The following is a 15803-nucleotide window of genomic DNA, read 5'->3' as shown; positions in this document are numbered from 1 at the left end:
AGCAAACAAGAGCAGGGACGATGGTTTCTATTTCTAAACAGATTCCTGTCAAAGATACAGATTATAATTCCAGCACATACAACTATAAGATTACCTTTCAGAAATGGCCATTGCCTATTGCTTTGCCCTTTCCTGTTTGTGTCCTTCATCTGTCTCTCTGATCACCACTGATGGAGTGGTGTGGCTCACTGGTTAGAGGCAGCAGACCCGGAGAGGTCGGCCCGAGACCAGGGTTTGATTCCCGACGCGGCAGGGTCTCGGGCCATGGTCAGTTGACTCGATAATTCTCACCTCGGTGCCTACTCCAACCATGGGTCCCACTCAGCAACTCTGGGCAATAGCTTGGCCCCATCAGCACTGGGGATGCTGGTCTTCACCTTGGAGATGCCCAGGAGGGACCATCTCACAGGGAAAGCCAGTATGGGTTCCCCAGCGGTATACAGCGCCGGGACGCCCCTTTGCTGGGGCAGCTGTGCGCTTTACAAGTATACGGCACATAGGAAGCTAGGTATTCTGGCCAGGCAGTTGATGTATGAGCATTTCCTGTTGCAAGTAGCGACCAGAGTGGCAGCAGCAACACAGCAACAACTGTGGTGAGTATGCATGTGTGTGTGTGTGAGGTAATGTATTTAGCGTGAGTAAATCCTGTGCCTCATGGCGACTAGCTGGTTTGTCTTTTTTAAAAGACAGAGATCACTGTGTTCAAGGTTATTTATTGCAAAGTTTTCAAGTGAAGAAGACAGCCATGTTTTAACACCTTCAATGCTAAAGGTATTCTCCCCCGGTGCTGCATTCCCTGATTTACCATTGTTCATGACTAGCTCAGCTCGTCATGAGCACAGCTCAACCGTGCCTCATGACGAGCTGTGCTCGTCGGCTCGTCATGAGCATCGAAGGGGTTAAATAGTTCCAGTGTGCTGGTTCCCTGCAGCACTTCTGTACATGGTGTCCCTTTCTTACCATTTACAAGTAGCTGCATGAGGTGCTCGACACTCCTGCCAGTCCAGGCTTTTTTAGCCAACACCACTTTCCACATTGGGGTGTCTGAGGCCATGCAAGCTGTGTCAGAGGAAAACGCTGTATGTCCATGTTACTTCCCTTTCAACCCATCCTACAGTCTCTTCAACCCCTCTTCTGCCCCATTAGCTCCCTGTCCTCCTCTGATAGTCTACTAACCTTCCAACCACAACGTCCCGGAAAGGAAATTAAAACTTTCACTGACACATTAATGGGGCTACTCACGAGAAACAAAAAAAAGTGTTTCACAGCAGATTCGCAACCTGCAACTCAGCCCTCTGCTTTACCAACTGAGCTATTGTAGGTGCTGAAGGCGACCTTCTGCCTCATCTTTCATCTCATTCCAGCACAGGCTCACTGCTAGTTTGGAAGTATTTCCCCTCTGACATGCACACAGTGTTCACTGAGCACACACTGAGAGCTACAGAGTAGTGTTCGGCTGTTTCCAGGCGCAATAAATACCAGCAGTTACTGAAAATTTAAACCTGGGTAAGGTCTGCACAAAATCGGGTAGACAGACTTGTAGAACTGAAATACTGACAACCTCGTCCATTTAGAGTAGCCACATTAGTAAATGAAACAAAATTATCCCTCAAGAAATTGTGATATCCCTGAACCATTGACTACCAGGGGTGAAGTCAGGGCTGCTGACGAGTAATCGGACTGGAACATTCTTTTTGAGCGGTATTTTAATGGAGATGCTATCTAAACTGTGAAGTGTGTACTTTTAGTCATTAAACAAGCAATTGGAATGCAATAGCTCACGCATTTGTGAGTTTGAGCTCATGGCAATGGAAATGACAAGGCCTTTTATTTATGTGTTTTGAAAATCTGCAAGCAATGTATCTTTGGTTTATTTACAATGTAGACACTTTGTTTGGCTTCAAGGCTACATATAGGACATAAACATATTAATGAATAAATGCCCCCCAGGGCCCGCCACACACGGGCACGCAGCGGGCCCACCAAGAAACATTTATAACAAAAAATATGGCAGCCAGGGCCTGCTGCGTGCCCCGTGTGCGGAGGGCCCCAAAATAGTGCCCCCAGGGCACGCCGCACACTGGGCAAGCGGCGGGCACCACAGAAGCAGCAGCTTACCTGGGCTGCCGACGATTCGCAATACGATGCTCCACAGCAGCCAGGTGAGTCACCTCAGCCTCAGATTTCGCTGGCACTTTTGTTAAAATCGTGGCATTTTTACAAAAGTGGTGAATTCGCAGCAAACCACGTAATCGCGAAATCCTGGAGGGTCTGATTGCAGCGCTGTGATTGGTCAAGGGAGCTTGGGAGCCCGGGTGCTTTCTGCTGCTGGCCTCCAGGCAGGAGGAAGACAAGAAGATGCAGAGGATCGGAGGAGAGTCGCAACACCGGCCGTAGTCAGGTAAGTGTTTTTAAGATGTGTTTATCCTTTTCATTTCCCTGACCTAATCTCCCCCCCATTCCCCCCCCCCCAACCCCACCACCCGAGTCCTGTTACAGCCGCTACTGGTTATAATTTTTGTGGCCAAACTGTTTGGGGATCAATTTCAGAACAAGGTTGACACTTTCTTTATGAAATGAAATGAAAAAGAAATTTCTAAAGCGCACTGCGGCCAAGCGGCTTCCTGGCGCTGAGGAGCACATCAGAATCTACCGAGGGTCCCAGGAGAGGTTAGCCGGTGAATGCCTGAAGAAAAAGAAAAGTTTTAAGGGCTTTACGAAAGTGAGAAAAAATGGGGATAGAGCGAATGGAGAGAGGGAGATTATTCCAAATCTGGGGGGCCAATACAGAAAATCGGGTGCCCCCGGTTCGGGATTTACGGAAACGGGGGACGTGAAGGAGGGAAAGAGAAGAAGAGCGGAGAGATTGACTGGGGGCGTGGGAGGAGATAAGAGAGTTGATGAAAAGCGGGGCAGAACGAGCATGCGCCCGGAAAGCCAGACAGGCTAATTTGAACCGGGACCTGAAGATAACCGGGAGCCAATGAAGGGATTTGAGGGCCGGGGTGATGTGAGAGGATTTGGGGAGACGAAGGATAAGACGGGCTGCCTGGTTTTGGATGGCCTGGAGACGACGATTTTCGTAGGCAGGAATGCCAACGTACAGGCCATTGCCATAATCCAGGCGGGATGTAATGAGGGCCGTGATAATGGTTTTAAGGGCGTCAACAGAAAAGAACCGGGAGATCTTGCGAATGAGGCGGAGGGAGGAAAAACAAGAAGACACAACGGAGATGATTTGGGCGTGGATGGACAGATCATTGCTGATCTTGATGCCCAGAGTCCGGACTGAGGAGACAGGAGAGGGGGGGGACCAAAGGAAAGGGACCAGTGAGCAGAAGACCAGGGATTAAACGAGCCGCCAGTGAGGACGAGCTCTGTTTTATCGGGATTGAGCTTCAAATGGTTGAAGCTCATCCACTGAGAAATGAAAACAAGGGTAGAGCAAAACTTAGGAAGAGAGTCAGCTGGGGAGGAAAGATCAAAGACGAGCTGGAGGTCGTCTGCGTAGTTGTACACAGAGACCCCCAGCTCGAGAAGAGAGGAGATGAGGGGGCGAATGTAGAGATTAAAGAGAAGAGGGGAAAGGGAAGAACCTTGAGGGACCCCACAGGTGACCGGGAGTGGGGGAGCAGAAAAATCAGAGAGGTGGACCGCCTGTGATCTGCCCTGAAGAAAGGACGCGATCCAGGAGAAGGCAGTGCCTTGGATGCCCGCTGCGCTGACACGGTCGAGAAGGATGGCATGATCGACCGTGTCAAACGCAGCGGACAAGTCCAAAAGGACCAAGGCCTGAGGGAGGTTGCTATCGGCCTTGCCCTTAAGTTCATCCAGGACCGCGAGGACCACTCCCTCAGTGGAGTGGCCAGGACGAAAACCCGCCTGGTGGGAGGCCAAGAGATGATTCTCCTCAATGTAGGTTGAAAGGCAGGATGTCACGTAGCTTTCAAGAATCTTTCCTAGATAGGGGAGGAGGGAAATCGGCCTGAAGTTGGATGGAAGGGAGGGGTCAAGGCCCGCCTTTTTCAAAATAGGAAAAACAATAGCAGATTTAAAGGAAGGGGGAACACAGCCCGAGACCAGAGAGGTGTTGAGAAAAGTGAGAGGGGGGGTAGGGCAACTAGTAAAAAAAGAGTTCTAAGGATCCGTGCAGGGGCACAATCTGCAGGAGAACCGACTTGACCTTAACGAGCAGGTCAAGGAAGAGCTCAGAAGAAATAGGTTCAAAATGATCCAGAACAGAGGGAGATAGATAAGAATGGTCAGACAGAGCAGGTTGGGACACAGTGGGAATGTTGGCCTTAATGGTGATGATTTTATTGATGAAATAATCGTTCAAAGAGTGACAGAGGGATTGAGAAGGAGCAGGGGAAAGACAGGCACGATCAGAGGTAGCAAGACTATGGACTAGTGAGAAGATCTCGCGTGACTTGTTGGCCGAAAGGGCCACTCGCTCCGTAAAATATTTGGATTTGGCCGCTAAGATGGCTGAATGGTGAAAAGACCTATTTGCAATCCAGAAAAGTAATTTCTTTTACTAACTTTCAAGAAGGCAATCACGCCGAGCAGCTACATGCCTCACAGTGCAACAGTGATGTGCAATGAGGGGCCTCATCCAGTCTCTTGTGGGATTTCTTACACTATATAGTTCCTCCAGGATTGCTTTTCCCTAGGACTTGCATAGTTCACTTTGAGAAATGATTGGACGTCTAATAGGACCCTCAGAGTCCTTGACCTTCTGCAAATAATGGGTTGGTGGCAACGTATGTGAATCTTTCAATTGCTGAACCTCCCTTGAGGGCAAAGTGTAGCCCCAAATTCACCAGTGTAACCTCCCAGCAGTTGCTACATTTGTGCATTTCATTCACAATGCTTAGGAAGCACTTGGTACTTGGCCTAGTATATGTTTCTATTTGCATCCAATGTTTGGCAAAGGAAAGTTCTTTGGTGCAAGTGGATAGCCTGATGTGCATAAAGTTATACATCTTTGACGAGGGGGGAGCTTTGATTTGAATTAATATAACTTGGCTCAACGGCGAAGAATGTGGATACCAGCTACTCTTTACAATCCATGTGTCTGTGTATATGTGTCTGTGTATATGTGTCTGTGTATATGTGTCTGTGTATATGTGTCTGTGTATATGTGTCTATGTGTATATGTGTCTATGTGTATATGTGTCTGTGTGTTCTGGAATTTTGGAATATCTTCCAGAATGGAATCCTCGTTGCCACCATTTTTCAAGTACAGCTTAAAACAATGTTCTAGACTGTACTATTACCGCACTGTATGATATTTACTCACGCACTAGTTATAATTTCTTGCTACTCTCTTTAAGTACTTTAATATCCAATAGGGGTTGTAGCTTGATACAAATGTAATACTATATGCACATTTAGTAGCATACCAAGAGCAATGTTATGATTTATTACTGTAAAATCGCGGCATTTTTACAAAAGTGCCGATTTCGCAGGCACTTTTGGAAAAATCGCGGAATCCTAGAGGGTCTGAGTAGAAGTACAAAGTGCACGTTTACGCACTGCTGGCAGGTTTTCAAAACACATAAATAAAAGGCATTGTCATTTATAATGCCAATAGCTCAAACACTCGCAAATTATAGACCTATTGCATTGCAAAATCTTGTTTAGGACTTATGCCCCGCTGCCCGCATGATCAAAAGTTTGCTGCCACGAAAGGACCGAACATATTGCCTTACCTGTACGCATGAGCAGTAACATACTAAATTATTATGACCAATTGTGAAATCTTTTTATACAGAAACTTAAAACAATAACAGTACCGAGCAAGCACCAAGCTGAGCATGTACCAAAGCTGGGCATGTACCGTACGCTAGAATTATAGGAAATATCAGTGTAAAGCGGCCTCTTTGCAACATCAATCCAATATTTATTATTACTTTTCCTGGCTTAAATACATGTTCCAATTTTTCTAAACTCCGTATATGATTTGAGTTGTAATCTATACGTTAGGGTGAACTAATGACAGCTAAAAATAAGGCACAAGATGCTCTATTAGAAAACCGCCTATTCTTGACAGCAAACCAGGTGTTCGCGCTCTGCACTACGTATAGTCCGTCTCCATGGTAGCCATATGCGCACCTTCTTTGACAGATGACTTCGCTGACAGTAATAAATCACTTCTCTAGTAAATTTCCCCAATTTACTGCACTGGTTGGATTAAGATGCTAGTGTTTCTCCGGGCGACCTAAAACTGATTCTCCTCCTCACACCCTTTTCAGTCCAGCGCCAGTACAAATTGAGATTAGTCACTGGTGTAGTGCCCCGTCACTCAGATTTGAGTGACACATTGTTGACCAATCAGAGTACGTGGGCGGTGGCCCCTGGGAAAGGATATCCGTTGCTAGGGGCGGTGGCTCCACTAAGGCACTACCCTGGTAGGCGATGAAGGCTGGCGACTGTAGCAGATGATCAGAAGCTGGCGTTGACAACGTGTTGTTTGAGTAATAGAGAAGCCAGGACATGAGCCGGCGGCGGGTGAGTATTGCTTTGGACCTGCCCGACCCTGTCATGCTCGCAAAAATCCAGGAAGTGGTAATCTCTCCGTAAATTCCCCTTAGGACAGTTTTCTCTTCCCCTAACTTGGACAACGACCACCTGGGCTCTTAAATAGTCGCGTTTTGGTTTGGAACAATGTCACTCTTAGCCCTACTTTTATCCTAGTGTATAGCCACAACCCTTTTGACAGCTATGGGCTGAACCCCAAGCCCCCCTCCCGGTCCCGCCTCCTTTCTTCTGATTAAACCAATCAACGAACGTTTGTGCCTTGTCCCGCCTCTTGCCTGTGAATCCTAAAAGAGCTTGTTAGAGCGGCTTAGAGTCTGTATCGACAGTGAGGACGGACTATCGATTATATGGTGGTATTTCTTGCAAACGTGAGATGTGTCCGTCCAAGAAATGTATCGCTTTGGAGTAAAGGAGTTTAACCTGGACTAATAACAGCGTGCTTCCACGGGGCGCACGCGTGATATAAAGAGAACGTATAGGTACATCTGCGAAAAACGTATTTTGTCGTAATTATATTTTGCCATGACATCTTGATTATGTCTAGTGTTAGAGTGTGTGTTTTTTTTGTCTTTTTTTTTCATGTAATGTTCTCGAAGAACAAAGTAAGTGTTTTCCTTGTCGAGGAGACATGTACTGCAGCCTTTCCAAGATGGTGGGCTGGTTGTTCACTTAACAATTAGCTCTTTACGTTTGTCCGTTTTCTATTTTGTGTACTATTTGTGGTCCCTGTAATATCTCCAATGGCAGATGGGGTTAAGAAGGGTGCTAGACGGTCTGGGTGTATATTTGCTTACTTAAGCAGGACTGCTTTCCCTGTCACTGAAAGGATAAGTGAATGCTTATAAACTGTAAAGCGCGCCATGATGTACAGCGGTGTACAGTGTTCTGGTGCGTTTTGGCGACAGAGCTGTCATGTTTAAAAGGTAGGAGTGGGAGGAGCTGTTGTCAGAGCAATGGATTTCTGGAGCTCGACAGTGTGACTAGTCCATATATTTTCGTGAATTCTTATCCTTAACATGGTTACATTAGTTAGTTTTCCCTCCTCCTTCCTCTCCCAACACCTCCGAAGCAGGCTTTCAGACCGCTTAACGTCTGTACCAGGGTATCACTGACTTTTTTTTTATGTCTGTGCTACTTGATGTGTTGTTGTGGTGTCTGTTTTTTTCTATTTGTTTTTTTTAATCTATTGCGATAGGAAGACACATATTCTTTGCATTCATCGTGGCTGCTGTAGTAAGAAAAATATAACTTGTTTACCTCGTGGCTGTTGGTATGACGACCAATGCTTACTTGAACTACTTGTTCCTAGATTGTAAGAAAACTAATTCCTACAACTCTCGTGCCAGTATCCGAACGACCCATTCCTTACGCTTTTAAACATAACATTTTTGAGCCCACCGTATTATTCAGGCACTTGCTACTCACTGTCTTTACCAAAATTTATTTAAAAAAAAGGCTCCATTACACGTGATTTGAGCCTATTCTCTGTGAGCTCCTGAACGTCTCTGAGTAAAATGCTTTCCTCCCAGGCTGAACATGTTGTTCCCTTGTAACTCCTAATATAATGCTGTAAACTATTGTCGGTCTAGTTTTTTTTTATGTAGGCAAACAGTTGATAGTATCGGCTCGTACCTCCCAAGTTTCCCACTTAAGTTTTGCTGTTTATCCTATTTGTTGTGTGTTCAGTAGAACATCTTATAAATGTGGCATAGTACAATGACGCTACTTCGCTTATCGCAAATTTGTTAAGTGGACTTCATATAGCTCAACAGATCACCCCACAGGGATTTTTCGGCGATGCATTACAAACCATGTAAGGTGAGGACGGAAACGGGAGCTTAAAATAGGCAAGTTTTAGAAAGTTTTTTTGACGTAGGCAATTTCAGAACAGTCGCAAATGTGCTGGAGTTTATTCCAGTATTGGGGGCCAAGGTAGATAGAGTGGCTGCCGAGTTTGACTGTACAAATACGTTGGGAGCTCAAGTTTCTTGTAGGATAACGGTGACGTTTGTTTTTGGAGATAAGCAGGTCCTTTACCTGAGAGGGATTTATGTACCAGACATAATAGCTTAAAGATGTAGCTCTTTCTGATTGGGAGCCAGTGAAGGGATCTGAAGGTGGGCTATGAGGGAGTGCAGGGAGGTAGTTTACAATCAAGGCATACTTCTGTGTACTGGACTACCTGAAGTTATGATAGAGGGTCTCATTTGTTCCAACCAAAAGGGTGTTTCTGTAATCCAGGTGGCTGACTACCAACGCCTGCATGAGTTTTCCTAGTATGCAAGAGAAGCCATTGAAAGGCCTTAAGCATTTGCATAGTTCTAAAACAGGCCCGCATGTGGACTCAACCTGCTTTTATCTAGAAGTTATGGTCTCTCAGGCTGCATAGGCTTCTTTACAACCTTTTTAGGTTGTGGGGCAACACACAGTTCAGGTGGCCACCAATAGTCTGTCCTGAAGGAATAAGTATTGCCAAACAAAGATTTCACGGTTTTTGCTGCAAGCAGTTTTAAGACACCCAGGAGGGAATTTTCGGCACGCAGTCTGAGTTTAGTTTTTATACATTTGGGGTTAGGACCCTTTGATATGTATAGCTGCATGCCGTCTGCATATGAGATGATCTCCAGACTGCCGGATCTTACGACTCTAGTCGAAGGGGTGATCTCTGTACTGGGGTGAATGTATGACATTGTTCTGCATTCTGTCCATCAATTGTTGTTTTTGCATTTGTCACCCCGAGTGGGAAGGGTATGCTCAGACGTGAGTCCCTTGCTCTCCACACCACTGGAGTCAAGCTATCCTGGCTGAAGACGGCTGATAGCCAGAAACCGGTCCTAGGATGCTTGAATCCGGCCCAGGAAATACACATGGCTTGGCAGTTCGGGCTGGACTGTTCCCATGAGGCACAGGGTCAAGGCTGATTTGCATATGGCCATGTCTTAACTGGGGTGGTGTGGAGTGCAAAAAAAGATGGATTTAGGCCCAGATCTCTGTACTGGGGTGAATGTATGACATTGTTCTGCATTCTGTCCATCAATTGTTGTTTTTGAGTTTAGTTTTTATACATTCGGGGTTAGGACCCTTTGCCATGTATAGCTGCATGCCGTCTGCATATGAGATGATCTGCAGGATCTTACGACTCTAGTCGAAGGGGTGTTGTGTATATTATATATTAAAAAGTGTTGGGCTCAAGGATGAGTCCGGTGGTACCCCCCTGTCTAACGACCTTACACGTGATTTAAATTGTCCTAAGTTTACTGACTGTGCACAATCATTGAGAAAGCTATGAAGCCATCCCAGTGCTTTGGCAGTGATGTCAATCTCCGTTAGTCTCTGGACCATGATAGTGTGAGATGGCATCAAAGGCAGTGTACAGATACAGTAGTACTAGCGTGGCTGGGAAGCCATCATCAAGGGAGAGTATGATGTCATCTAAGACCGCTATTAGAGCGTTTCTGTACCATTAGAGGCTCTGAAGCCGGTCTGGGAAAAGTCTAGGTTGGAATTAACCTAAGTAGCTCGATAGTTGATTTACTAGACATTCTAGATTTTTACTGAGATATGGAAGATGCGAAATGGGGCTGTAATTGGTAGGTTATAGAGGATTTGCATTGTTTTTTGAGAATTGGCATCACCTGTCCAGTTGTCCAGGCCTGAGGTACATTTGCAGTGTTCAAAGAAAGATTGAACAATGTTGTGATGTCTGGGAGCAAGGTGTTATCTAGAGACATCATATTATGAGGAAGGGCTGGGTCCTAGAGAGATCCTGATTTTGCTCATAGTTTTAAGAACAGGTTGTGGGGTAACGGGTTCAAAGTATTCCAGAGAACACAAGAGGTGTGCAGTAAGGGGGTAGTGACAGCAGGGGAATCGGTGGAGAGGGGAAGGGGAGGACAGAGGGTAAGATTCCTTTTTATGGTTGGGATTATTTTCTTCAAAATGGTCAGTTAGTGTATTGGAAAGCTCCTAAGAGGCCGGTACTAGTGAGGTGTCCATTTTAATCTGTGATAATGCAATACAGGTGTTGGTTATAGAGCTGGGTTTCGTTTAATACTTGATTAGTCATACCTTAAGCATGCAGGAGTTGCATTCCAATATATTATTTATAATGGAGCTGGATAAGTAGGTTAATAATTCATTTGTACCAGAGCATCTAGGTAAAGTAGAAAGGTTGAAGTTTCTCTCTAGGTTTATAACAAGCCATTTATTTATCAAGCTATGAAATTGCTGGACTGCGTAACAATTGTTTTTGTTACTGCAGTTATCTTTTTCCCGGGGGTAAAACATGTCTGTGGGGTCAGTGACTAAGTAGAATAAGTCTCTTGCAGTATTTGTGGAGCTTATAACCTTACTCTTGAAAGCTGGAGTCTGGAATTGTCGCTTTACTGATGAGTTTTGTTTTTTGGGGATGAATGCATTACATCAGATCCTAATACAATTTATTTTAACTTCTATTACCTGGATTTCATGTATATAATCTACTTAGGGTTATGGACAGATCTCTGAGGTAGTGCAAAAGTATATTTTATTCCAATGATCTGGTAAAGGCTTGGAAAAAGAGATTTGTCTAGCAGGGCACCAAAATTACTGAGGATAAGCCCCTAGTGTTGGCAGGGAAATCTGCCTACAAAACAGCGTCTTAAAAATTCAAGTGTTACTTGGTAAAGACAGTATACAGTAACCTTAATACATGTGTAGAGCTGAAAACAGTGGTTGCAAGAGCTGCATGGGGATATTGCACTTTTCAGTGAACAGTATAGATGCTGTTCATTCTGTCCATTTGTTCCTTTGCTTTTGTCGCCCTAAGTGGGAAGGGTATGCCCAGACATGGGTCCCATACTCACTGCACCACTGGATTCAAACTAGCCTGGGTGATGCCCCGAAACTGGTCCCAGGATGTGTTTTTCCGGTCCAGGGACAACCTGGCTTGGCAGTTCCGGCCGGACTGCCCATATGACTGGGGTGGTGTGGTGGGCAAAAGAACAACTGATTAAAAGCTGGTCCTTGTGACCTGGGGGTGAATGTTCGCATTGTTCAGCTTTCCGACCATCATTTGTTCCCTTAGCCTTTTGGTCTTCAGCATTAAGCTTTTTGGTAGAGAAAGGTGGTGTTGAAGTTGTCCAAATTTTCCAGACTACAGTTGGAACCAGATGCTGATATCCACAAGTTGTTCAATGTAGTTTTTACTTTCCTTTTTTTTTATTGGTCTGGGCAAATATGTAACCTTAAAACCTTGCTTAAAAGTAGGGAGAGGATGTAGCCTTACGGCTTGAGCGGTTGATGTTGAAGCTGGGGAACCAGGTTCGAGTCTCTGCAATGACGCTCAACATCCTATGATTATGGGCAAATCACTTAATCTCCCAGTGCCTGAAAAAAATGAATGTGTAACAAAACTGGTGCTATGTAAAGCGCTCTGATACCAGATATCTTCGGGTCTAGTTTGCGGTGTATATAAAAAATACTAAAAAAAAAGTTCATGGTGTGAGTTTCACTTAGGAATTTTGTCAATGCAGTATTAAATTTCCTTGTTAATGACCACTTTCCCAATACTGCATCAAAAGAATGTTGTAAGTTAATTTGTCAGTGATATACCATATGATATAAAAATAGACCTAATAAAGCCTTCCATATGTGATATAATTATGCATTTTACAATATCCTAATCCAATAATAAACACTTAAAACTTGTAGAACGCTTGAATACACCAACAGTGCTCCAAGCATATGCAGCAAAAGCAATGGGAGATCACCCCCTCACCAAAAGTATGTTCACTATACTCCATAACACCAACATAATTATTGCACATGCCTGTTGCACATTTCTCAAGGCTAAAGTGTGCAGGGCACACTCCTTAAAGAATATATTCTCTACATTAACATATAAAATTATTATACTCCACAGCTATGCAATTTTCAACATAACTTATTGTCTTCTCTGAGATGTAATTTGCTTTAGTCACCCTACATTCTGGCTGATTGGCCACACTGCCCATATATAAGCACAGAACTAAAAATGAATTTATAATCTGACTTGGAACAAAGTTCTAGTGCATCCAGTTTCAATCTCTTGTTAGAAGACTTAAGGAGAGGGTGTAGCCAGCATTTATGGATTTTACATAATTTTGTCCAAAGTATGCCATCTTTCCAACTAAAGTACAGCCACAATATTCTTCCCCTTTTTAAGCCTGCTACATCTCGCTAGGCGTGGTCTAGTAGAGAATATCCCCATTCCAAATTTAATGTGCGTGTGTGTGTGTGGGTGTAATATATATATATATATATATATATATATATATATATATATATATATATATATAGCGCACCTATCACTCCAAGGAGTATCTTGGCGCTCAACAACCAGATGACAAGGTTGAGGGAAAGAGATCAACTCGATGGAGAATGCTTTACACCAATGTTCTGCAGGCCACATCTGTAAGAGGAAAACACCCACGTTTTTAAAGCTTTCCTAAACTGAGTTTCGTGGGACAATGACCTGCGGTAAGGTGGAAGATTATTCCAAGCCCTAGCACCCAGGACGAAGAGATTTTCCTCCTTTGGTAGCCAGTCTGAATCTGGGGATTATTAGTAGGTTCTGACTAGCAGACCTCAGGCAACGGGTGGGATGGTACCGTTTAAAACTGTTACACAGATATTTGGGCCCTTGCTGTTGAAAGGCTCTAAATGTGATCAGCAAGATCTTAAATAGGATCCTTTTGCCAATTGGTAGCCAATGCAGCGCTTTAAGTGCAGCTGACGAAGATGACTTACGGGGCCAGCGTAGCACCAGCCGGGCAGCAGCATGTTGGACCATCTGTAGCCTATGGAGTACAGACTGATTGACTCCAGCATATAGGCTGTTACACTAATCCAGCCTCGAAGTTAATAAGGCAACTGCGACTGATTTTCTGGCTGACTGAGGAAGCAGGTCAAAAAACTTCCTCCGAGATTTAATTATGTGGAAACACATACCAGCTACGGCCACCGCTTGCTGTTTAAAGCGCAGTTGGTCATCAAATTTAATGCCAAGGTTTCGAGCAGACAAGATGGTATCAGGGGGGGCTTCAGCACCGTCCGGCCACCAGTTTTTCGGGGGAAAACAGATTTTGATTTCCGTAAGGCAAGATCTCCGTCTTGCCGGAATTGCATTTGAGGTGGTTCTCAGTCATCCATTTAAATGTGGCTGTTGGCCATTTTTTCAGGTTTTCCTCCGCCCCAGGCAGTTCCCCATCCAGTACCAGGATAAGCTGAGTGTCATCTGCATATGATATTGTACTAATATGAAATGATGCAATTGGCTCAATCAGGGGTACCATGTATAGAGTAAAGAGGACAGGGCTTAACCTCGTGCCCTGAGGGACCCCAGAGCTGATGACCTTAGCTTCTGACTGGAATTTGCACAAAACTGTAATTTGGCGTCTGTTGTTTAGAAAGTTCCTAAGCCAACCCAAGACTGTCCCTCCTATTCCTGCGGCCACCAACCGGTCCACTAAGATGTTATGTGAAACCGTGTCGAAGGCTGCCGACAGATCTAATAAAATCAGGACAGCCTTCTTTCCCTGGTCTATAGCCATTCAAAGGGTCTCTGCTGTGAACAGCAGGGCAGATTCTGTAGAGTGTTTCGACCGAAACCCTGACTGGTTGGGATGTAGGATGTTGTTCTCCTCCAGAAAGCTTGTAAGTTGACTGTTAACGAACTTTTCCACCAGTTTGAACAGCAATGGGAGCAGGGATATAGGCCGCATGTTAGAGAGGGTCGTTGGGTCAGCTAGGGCCTTTTTGTGGAGGGACTTAACTGCTGCGAGCTTCCATTCACTGGGGATTTCTGCTGTGGCTAGCGATGAATTTATAATGCTGTAAATGGTGGGATTAACAACCTCCACCAATGCCTGCAAAACCATAGGGGGGAATGGGTCAAAAGGAGATCCAGATTTACTGGCCAGAATGGCTTTAGAGGTCTCCTCAAGGGAGACAGGCGCAAATGATTCGAGGCAGGGGATCCTCATTACTGTCTTAACTCCTTCAACCTGTTCTAGGCTTTCTGGAGAAGATGTCGGGGGAAAGGTCTTCACAATATCGAGGATCTTATTTTCAAAGTAATCCGCAATCAGATTGCAAAGGTTTTGAGATGGAGGAATCTCTTGTGACAGGGCCGATGGGTTAGTGAAATCCTTTACTATTTTAAAGATTTCTTTTTGTCCAGAGCCCGCCGTGGATATAGCCTGTAGGTAGTAGGCTTTCTTAGCTAGTTTAATCCCTGCATGATGATGCCTTCTGGCTGATTTTATAGATATTACGAGCAGCCCACTCGTATTTCCTACGCCATCTCCGCTCAAGTGCTCTCACTTCTCCCAGCTCTAACTTCAGGGCAGGCGAGAACCATGGGGCATTCCTTTTGCCCTTAATGGCAGCTGAGTTTTTCCTACCAGCTGGTCCTAATAAAGCGCCAGCCGTACCTATCCAGTCACAGAATTTCTGATTGTCTATTGAAGTATTGCCTGTTAAAGCAGGCGTGGCTTCTTTTAACATTCCTATCAGATCTGGTCTGCTAGAAAATTTCTTCCAGTTAGGTTTGTACGTGTTGTCAGATCTTCTCTTTTTCATGGTGTCAGCTGAGACGTAGTTATTTAGTGCAATATCAAAAGAGATGAAAAAGTGGTCGGGGCAAATTTGAGGGCGCGGCGATTTAACCATCAACCTAGCCGAATTGGAGCAAATACAGTCCAGCAAGTGTCCAGCTACATGGGTCGGTTCTCAGTTTCGGAGAGTAAGACCAAGAATGTCAATGATATCTGTAAAGCCACTCACTCCTGGCTCTTTGGGGGAGTCTAAGTGCAGGTTTAGGTCTCCTAACACCATAAAGTGTGAGTATCTGAGCACCAAATCGCTCAGTGCATCTCCCACAGTTTCAAGGAACTCAGGAGGAGAGCCAGGGGGACGGTAAATGAGGGCGCCGGAAAAGGTGAAAGAATCATGGATACTTAAGCAAAAGGCTAAAGCTTCAGCACCTTTAATGACCGCTAATTCGTGGGTGGAGCATTTAAGTGAGTTACGATAAATTATGGCCAGCCCTCCTCGTTGTTCACTCCTATCCAGGCGCTGTATCCGATAATTATGAGGAAGAGCTATAGCTAAATTAGGATTGGACCAAGGTCTTAACCAAGTTTCCGTGACCAAGAGCCAGTCCAGATTGGTCTCAACTATCAAGTCGTTTATATTCTGGGTGTTTCTACAAAGTGATCGGGCATTAATGAGTCCTCCTC

At 44.9% G+C, this 15803-nt stretch overlaps 1 protein-coding gene across 4 annotated transcripts in view; it reads left to right on the top strand.

The window, feature by feature from the left end:
* Positions 1-6361: 6361 nt before the first annotated feature.
* The window catches only part of AKTIP (AKT interacting protein), an 86059-nt gene continuing 76617 nt past the window's right edge, over positions 6362-15803 (top strand). For 2 of the 4 annotated variants that reach the window (XM_086945183.1, XM_086945180.1), the window contains exon 1: positions 6362-6513. In XM_086945183.1, the coding sequence (XP_086801309.1) occupies positions 6499-6513 (15 nt within the window). In that variant the 5' untranslated portion in view covers positions 6362-6498. Of the gene's footprint in view, positions 6514-6859; positions 7023-7271; positions 7467-15803 lie in introns of those variants that run through there. The other 2 variants (XM_086945182.1, XM_086945181.1) reach the window with 2 other exon arrangements.

This window comes from Lissotriton vulgaris, chromosome 12 (genome assembly GCF_964263255.1).
Source record: "Lissotriton vulgaris chromosome 12, aLisVul1.2, whole genome shotgun sequence".
NCBI lineage: Eukaryota > Metazoa > Chordata > Amphibia > Caudata > Salamandridae > Lissotriton > Lissotriton vulgaris.
Note: the sequence above shows the minus strand (reverse complement) of the source record. Positions and strands in the feature narration are given on the sequence as shown.